This window comes from Amblyomma americanum, chromosome 10 (assembly GCF_052857255.1).
Source record: "Amblyomma americanum isolate KBUSLIRL-KWMA chromosome 10, ASM5285725v1, whole genome shotgun sequence".
Lineage (NCBI taxonomy): Eukaryota > Metazoa > Arthropoda > Arachnida > Ixodida > Ixodidae > Amblyomma > Amblyomma americanum.
In genome coordinates, this window is record NC_135506.1 from 101,301,234 (window position 1) to 101,309,745 (window position 8,512).

The window sequence follows — 8,512 nt, forward strand, 5'->3', positions numbered from 1 at the left end:
CCTTGTGGTCTTGTCCTTTGATTTTAGAAGTACAGTTGTTTTATCCAGAAGAGGTTTGCACTTGTGCTCAGCGCAGTGTGCTGAGAGGTTGCCAGGGCCACTTACCAGAGAGTTGTTGTAATTGTGCTCCCGCAACCTCTCATTTAAGCACCTTACTGTCTGGCCGACATAGGCCTTGCTGCAAGACAGCGGTATTTTATACACCACACCCTCAACACATGCCACAAACGATGTCCTGTGCCTCACGTCACAAGACCATGTGACGTGCTCTTCTTCTTGGCCGGAATTGATTTTCGCACACATGCTTTTGAGTTTCTGAGGCGCGGAAAATACGAGAACTCCTTACTTTTTTGCCACTTTTTTTAGCCTGTGCGACAAGGCATGCACATATGGCAAAACAACAGGTCTCTTATCTTTTTCGTTCGCATTTGCAGGCTTCCCCTTAATGAATGTCTTCAAAACTTTTTCCGCGACCGAGACCAGCAACAGTTTTGGGTATCCAGCAGCCTTCAGTCTTGCAGCCTGTAAGTTAACACTGTCAAGCATCTTGTGATGGCAACTTTTTTAGCGCATGCTTGAAACATGCATCAGCTATGTTCCGCTTTATCAGCTTAGAATGCGCGGAGCCGTAAGGAAGCAAGCCCTTTTCGCTCCTTGTTCTGTACTGCCAGCAAGCGTAGGGGCCGATTTCAATGGCCAAGTCTAGAAATTGTAGGCGGTTGTCCGAGGGGGTTTCATATGTGAATGAGAGTCCTGGATGAGCTATCTGGAATTCGACCAGCGTTTTTTCCACCAAATCATTCATTGCACATCCCACTTCGGCACATATCAGAAAATCATCGTGATGAATGATTTGTTGGAAAAAAACGATCGAATTACAGATAGCTCATCCCGGACTCTCATTCACATATGAAACCCCCTCGGACAACCGCCTCTAATTTCTAGACTTAGCCATTGAAATCGGCCCCCACGCTTGCCGTCAGTACAGAACAAAGAGCGAAAAGGGCTAATAATAATAATAATAATTGGTTTTTGGAGGAAAGGAAATGGCGCAGTATCTGTCTCATATACCATTGGACACCTGAACCGCCTGAACCACGAAGGGAAGGGATAAAGGAGGGAGTGAAAGACGAAAGGAAGAAGAGGTGCCGTAGTGGAGGGCTCCAGAATAATTTCGACCATCTGGGGATCTTTAACGTGCACTGACATCGCACAGCACACGGGCGCCTTAGCGTTTTTCCTCCATAAAAACGCAGCCGCCGCGGTCGGGTTCGAACCCGGGAACTCCGGATCAGTAGTCGAGCGCCCTAACCACTGAGCCACCGCGGCGGGTTCGAAAAGGGCTTGCTTCCTTACGACTCTGCGTACTCCAAGCAGATAAAGCGGAACATAGCTGATGTATGTTTCAAGCATGCGCTAAAAAGACTTGCCATTCACAAGATGCTTGACAGTGTTAACTTACAGGCTGCAAGACTGAAGGCTGCTGGATACCCAAAACTGTTGCTGGTCTCGGTCGCGGAAAAAGTTTTGAAGACATTTATTAAGAGGAAGCCTGCAAATGCGAACGAAAAAGATAAGAGACCTGTTGTTTTGCCATATGTGCATGCCTTGTTGCACAGGCTAAGAAAAGTGGCAAAAAGTATGGAGTTCCCATTGTATTTTCCACGCCTCAGAAACTCAAAAGCATGTGCGCGAAAATCAATTCCAGACAAGAAGAAGAGCACGACGCATGGTCTTGTGGCGTGAGGCACAGGACATCATTTGTGGCACGTGTTGAGGGCGTGGTGTATAAAATACCACTGTCTTGCAGCAAGGCCTATGCCGGCCAGACAGGAAGGTGCTTAAATGAGAGGTTGCGGGAGCACAATTACAACAACTCTCTGGTCAGTGCCCCTGGCAACCTCGCAGCACACTGCACTGAGCACAAGTGCGAACCTCTACTGGATAAAACAACTGTACTTCTAAAATCAAAGGACAAGACCACAAGAGAATTGGGGGAAGCATTCTGCATGGCTTCGGAAAAGGAAGGTTCTGGGTTCATTAACGACCCGACTGTGGTTTTAACAAAAAAAAAAAATTGTTTTAGTCGGTCATTTTTGAAATGCATGACTTGCGAGGACAGCTTATATCTCACATGGTGAAGGTGATTGTTTTGATATCTTGGCTGGCTCTAACGCTTTTATGTGTGTGTGTCCCATGATTAGATGCGTATAAATGCCGAAAATAAACTCAATCAAAAGTTTGCGCTCGTGTCTGGTGGTGTTGTCCCCTTGTCTTGATTGTTGCGCTCCCAAGTCTCAGTATGTACAACCAACTAACTAGCCCCCTACAAAGCTTCACTCTGAATGTGGAGCAAGTACTGATTTCCGTGCCACTTTTCATGTGCCGTACAGGTTGGGCTTTTACACTTTTATGTATAACATCTCATTCAGTACGAGACCCATACTGAGCAACACGACAACTTCAAAGCACACTAATGAAGGAATGACATAGTTTCCTAACAATGGTTCGGTTTATGGGGGTTTAACGTCCAAAAGTGACTCAGGCTATGAGAGATGCCATGGTGAAGGGCTCTGGAAATTTTGATCACCAGGGGTTTTTAATGTGCACTGACATCGTACAGTACACGAGCCTCTAGAATTTCGCCTCCATCGAAACTTGACCGCCGCAGCCGGGATCGAACCCGAGTCTTTCAGGTCAGCGGCCGAGCGTCATAACCCCTGAGCCACCGCGGCGACTGCTTCCCAACAATGATCACAAAAGTTTTACCACCAATATGTGAAGGGGCATATTGAAAATTTCAGAATACACACAAAGAGAAAATTTCAAACAAGTTCATAGTGATGTTATTGCTAGCTTGTGCACATATCAACTGTCAAGACATGTGCATCTAAACAGAAACACTGCAGAAAACTGTATCTGCACGCTGCTAAAAATCCCTTTGTACTTCATTGCCCTAGGACAAATGCAACTCTTAAAACACCCATGCAAGAAGTAAAACTGGGTAGTTATTACAGGTTTAATCGATTTAAACCAATACAGCATCTGTTCAATGGCAAAAACTCATTGGGAGGTCTAATTACATCATGTGTTGGCAATGTGATCGCATTAATAACTGCTCATGCTTTTACTGGAAATCAGCAAATTTTATGACACGACTTTTTTTTTTCTCCTATGAGGCTTCCACTGTTACCACATTAAAACTTTTCATTCATTGTATTAGGCATGTGTACACAGCAGAAAGGGCTCTCCTGGCACAGTAAACCAAACACAATAGTATCCTTATGAACTCTACCACCTTAAATTCACGCACACACAAAGCCAGAGGGGGCCCCACGTACTCCACCCTAAAACAATAAATTACCTCCCCCCACAAGGGAAAAAAAGTTCTGGCTATGTGCCAGCACCCATAAGCTTGTCTTCGCATTATAATGTGTAGAGCTAAGAAAAAGCCATAAATGAAATGGCTGCAAAAAATGGTTACATCTGGGTGAACAGCCAATAATAAAATGGCATGACAAGCTTTAAGAAACAAAAGGAAGCGCACCTGTACTTGCGTTTCCTGCTGCTTCTAGCAAGACAAATTTGCATCCATAACAATGAGATACACTATGCATAGTAGCTGAATCCAAGAATGTGCATCTCTTACAGAAGTGAAACGAGAGGGTAAAACTGGATAATTCATGCATACCTACTTTCCAAAATGCACACCATAAATGATGCCAACAGAACGGCAATGAAACATGGCATCACCACAGTTTTGACGCCTGAAAGAGGTCACCTGTGTACATTTCAGTGAAACTGTCGCTTTGTAGAATGCATTTCCTTACCTCATGTCCTCGCACCGCAACCCATCCCCCACTTCTTCCCCTCTCACATCACCTCTTCCCTTGCCTCTAGTGCACAGCACCTAACAGGAGCACTCTTCTGGTAAACCTCTCTGCCATCCTCCCTTCGAGTTAGACGCTCCCCTACCACTTCCTTATTTCCAGCCAAAACGGCAAGCACTGGTAAGCGTTAGACGCTCCCCTACCACTTCCATATTTCCGGCCAAAACAACAAGAAGTGGTAAGCACAGTCGCTCGATTAAAAATAATACATAACGACAACTACAGAAATACACTCTAGCTGTGCATCTAAGCCACACAAAAATTGGCAGTTTACCCTCCCTTTCGCTCTAATCACCTCTGGAAAAATTTTCAGGTGGAGCTCTTCTCTAAAAGAATGTTTAACCCCTGAATTACACTTGCTGAAAAATGACCAAACGTGCATCAGTGGCATTTTCCAACTAAAACAATTTGGCTGTGCACACTGTGTTGTGTTTATTTAGTGGTGGCTAGCACACTTGCAAATGCTCTTTCCAATTCAAAAGTTAGCAGTACTGCATTTTGCACATTTCTAGGGACGCACATTCAGACTGTTGCAAGCCTGCTTTTTTGCTGCATGCTCATGATAAACTTGCACAAAGCATCTCCCTTCTCACATTCATCCATCCCTCCTGCTAAGGTAGGCTATACATGCATACAAGAAACAGTACATAGACTATTCAGGTTCCAGTTTGGCAACTCCACAACACTGTTTCCTGGGGTGTCTCGGGCAACTTGGCTGGGTAATAACTAGCAGAGTTTCCTTCTGTGCTCCTCAGAACATCAGACACAAACCATGAAAGTGTCCTCAAATATTGTACGCTCAAAGAACTCCACTCACAACCCTCACATTGCACAACAGCTTCCACAAGTCACAGTAGCTGCTCAACAGTCAATGAAGAAAAAGAGATTTCGATGAAAACGCCTTTTCATCCCTTTCGGATCAGCAGAGCAATGATGTGCATCCAGGACTCTGCACAGGCACCATCACTGGTAAACGGGAGACATGCACAGGCACAGTAAAAGCCATAAAGCTTAAGAAAAGAGATATCCCTTGAGATTCAGCCCTTGTTTTAAAGGAACATGTCTGCCAGGTAGGTATCAAACTCCTCCTCCTGGCTCTTCTCTTCATCAGCAGTGCTCGGCTTGCTCCAGACTGACCCTTCATCTTCTTTTGCAGCCTCTCTTTCATTGCCGGCCGGCTCCTTGTTAGTCTTCTCATCGCTGGCATCTTCAAACTTCGACTTCTTCTCGGAACTGCCCTCAAGCTTAGACGATGATGATGCCCTCTTCGCAGCCTTCTTCGTGAGCTCCTTCCTCTGAAACCGGAAGTTGAGCTTAAATGAGCACTCAGAGCAGAGTCTCAGTTTGACTAAAGCGTTCTTCTTCTCGTCTTTCTCGAAGTAAGCAAAGTTCACCTCCCAGGTACGCAAGCCCGAGCTCTCCTTGCAGTGTCTGTCACCACAACTGAACTGCCCCTTGCCCGAGATCACCTCCTGCTCCGTACGCCAACGCATTGCGATCTTATTCGCCTTGTAGAAGGTCAAGTCACAGATGCAGTACTCCTTGAACAGCTTGTCATAGTACCGCTTGGCCAGCTGTTTCTCCCAAGTCGGGGGTTCCTCGTCGTCAGACTCGTCCCAGAGGAACTGGTGGTTCTCGCGAATGATGTCGAGGTCGGTGCGGTCACGGCTCGTGTCGCGCTTCAGCTTGGACGTGGCACCGGAGTAGCAAAGCAGGTAGTCGTTGATGAGCTTCTTGTGCCTGGTGTAGGCGTCCAAAGCCAAGAAGCAGTTTCGCTCACGGCGCTTTTCCTCGAGGCTGTACTCGGATGCCACCACATCCCAATGGGCCTTGGGCTCGCGCGGCCTAGGAGCTGGTGCGACCAAATCTTTCTGAATGCGCTCGTTGACCACCGACTCGGAGTCCGTTTCGAAGTTGGAGTCATACTCGTTGCTCCCATGATGCCGCGCAAAGTCCACGACGCTGTCGGCGTCCTCTTCGCGTCCGTCCTTCTCCATATGGCCGAGTTAGAAAACGCAAAAGCACAGATTTATGAAATGCACCGGGCAACAGCGCATCGCACGACGCGACGCCAAACGTCAGCGAGACGCGACGCTTACTTCAGCAAGCTGCTCGAAACCTCAGGTCAGCGGCAAACACAAGTGCCCACGACGCTAAGCGCACGTTAATGTCCCAGCAGCCAGCACGACGTGCCTTGAACAGTGGCTTGCGAATCTGTAGCTTTGGGCTTAGATGACGAGCATCAACTAGCCCAAACGCGTTCGCTTTCAACCCAAAGCGTCTCACGTGAGCTGCACCCAAAACACTGAGTCACATCTAATAAACGCTGCCCACATGAGAGGCAAACAGCGGCACGCTGCAGGTAACTAGTTAGTAGATCTATTTGGCAACACTCTGAGCACCGGTCACACTATATTCAAGCGACTTAAGAGGCAACAAGACCCATTCTCCAAGGTAGGTACTTGGCAAACGCGCAGCTAGCGCAGCCCGTGCCGCACACTGGGTGGCCCGATTACTGGCTTGGCTTTGTCTACTATCAGCTATTGCTGTTGGCTGCTCCCGTGTCTGTTAATTGAAATAATAAAAACAAACGAATATGTAAAGCTATTTAGTGAAAGTCTAACAAAGGAATCAAATTAGATTACAGCGTTCGCTTAGAGACTTGCCGATAAGGCTTATTAATAAGTTAGAAGGGACTGACTACCACAAGCGCGCGAAATTCAAACGTTTTGAAATCAACAAACGGTAGTTGCATATTGACTTCCCGGCTCGAGCCATTGCTGAATTGTGCAGCAGTACGTTTTGTTAGCTGAAGAAGTAGCGAAAGAGCTACGCTTCCGGCTGGTAGGGCTCGCCCACACCCACCCATACACGTGTGTTCTCCGCGAAGGACTACGGCGAAACGAAGGAAATCCAGCAGCGGCTGCATTTCGATGGAAACCAGCGTCCTGTGCGACGTCATAGCACGTTAAAGAACCACAGGAGGTCCAAATTAATCAGTAACATCCACTACGGCGTCTTACATAGCGTAAGTAAACTCGTACGCAAATAAACCCGACATACCGTAACATGCTAATTTATTCCTGAACTTTTGCACCCGTCACTCGGATATCATAGGTCCCTTATCACCTTGTCACGCGTCTATAGGTTCTTTCTGCTACCGGCGCCCCGCCTTCCGTTTCACCTCTCATTGTTTCTGCCCCCTTTTCCACAACCGTTCTTAACTCAGAAAAATTACCTCTCACCACGCGTGCTTCAAATGTTGACAGCCTCACATACGTATAACCTTGGATTGGTACATTATACCGTATTTCTAAATGCCATGCGCACTGCAGTTAGTCTGCCAATTGCATTCTGCTTTAAATATGTCAAGCATGATATCTGTGTCAGGCCCCATGCGCACAGCACAGTTTAAAAACGGTTACAAACATATTGGGTCGTTTCCAGGTTTCCAGACAGGAAGCGGGCAGAGTGCGTCAGGGAACTAACGCGGGTTAATGATATCCTAGCCGAAATCAAGAAGAAATGGGCTTGGGCAGGGCATGTAATGTGAAGGCAAGATAACCGATATAGTCGTTAAGGGTAACGGAGTGGATTCCAAAAGGAGTCAAGCGTAGCGCGGGACGCCAGAAAGTACTTTAAGTGGGCGGATGAGATTAAGTTTGCGGATATAAGGTGGCTGCAGCTGGCACAGGACAGGGTTAATTGGAGAGGTACTGGTGAAGCTTTTGTCCTACAGTGGACGTAGTCATTGGCTGATGATGATGATCGATGGTTTATTTTATCGAATTTCACGCCTGCGATTGTTGTAGTTGTTGCTGTTGCAATGGCGCATGCCCTCAGGTGGAACGATATTCTGTAACGATCCATTTCCTTTCCATTCCATTGATCCTCTCCTCCCCTTGCCATAGGGCTCTAGAGCAGACATCACGCTGGTCGTGACAGAAGCATACCCATATAATGCCACATGCTCGCGTAAACGCGTATCGTGCCCATGTCGCGCCGACGCCCACGACGACGCGTTTGACACGCATGATGAGCATATCGCCGCTCATTCAGTCTCGCCGAAGAAACGGCGTCGCTTGGACGGCGAATAGGCGCACCATATGCGTAGCATGGTCCGTGTGACTCAGCCGGACTGTATACGGCGGCACGAGGCTGGCTAGCTGCCCTGTGTATGCGATTAGCCGTTTGCTTTCCTACCTAATATTGCTACTTTCGTCACACTGACGTCACGGCCAAATGTAATAGAAAATAGAATGGACCATCACAGATTACGGCCACTGCAGCCTCTTTCTCGCCAATCGCTTCTTTTTCACTTCTTACTTCATCTCCTTATCTCACATGTCGTCCTTTGCATCATTTATCTATGTAATGATATTGTCACGTAGTGGTGACGGCAGTCGAAGCAGCGATGAAGACGGACGAAAGGGTCTTCTAAAAGAACTGTTTATTGGGCTGACTTGCACCCAAAATGCACTGAATCACTCGGCGGCGGCGAAGCGACAAGCGTGCTCGGCGGTCGTCGAACAGAATGCCGGCCACTGTTGGCCGTGCTCAATTTAAAGTTGATAGCGAACTTTCGAGATAAAGAGCGCAAAGTTACCAGAACATTCCGGAAC

General features: G+C 47.3%; 1 protein-coding gene across 1 annotated transcript; it reads right to left on the bottom strand.

Annotated features, from left to right (window-relative positions):
• Nucleotides 1-3,007: 3,007 nt before the first annotated feature.
• Nucleotides 3,008-6,395, bottom strand: LOC144107987 (protein FRA10AC1 homolog). Its single transcript, XM_077641242.1, has one exon. The coding sequence runs from the start codon at nt 5,885-5,887 to the stop codon at nt 4,940-4,942; it is 948 nt and encodes a 315-aa protein (XP_077497368.1). The 5' UTR covers nt 5,888-6,395; the 3' UTR covers nt 3,008-4,939.
• Between the last annotated feature and the right edge of the window lie 2,117 nt (nt 6,396-8,512).

Bases quoted from the DNA above. Each gene is read 5' to 3' on its own strand.
- LOC144107987 (XM_077641242.1), bottom strand. From the start codon at position 5,887: ATGGAGAAGGACGGACGCGAAGAGGACGCCGACAGCGTCGTGGACTTT.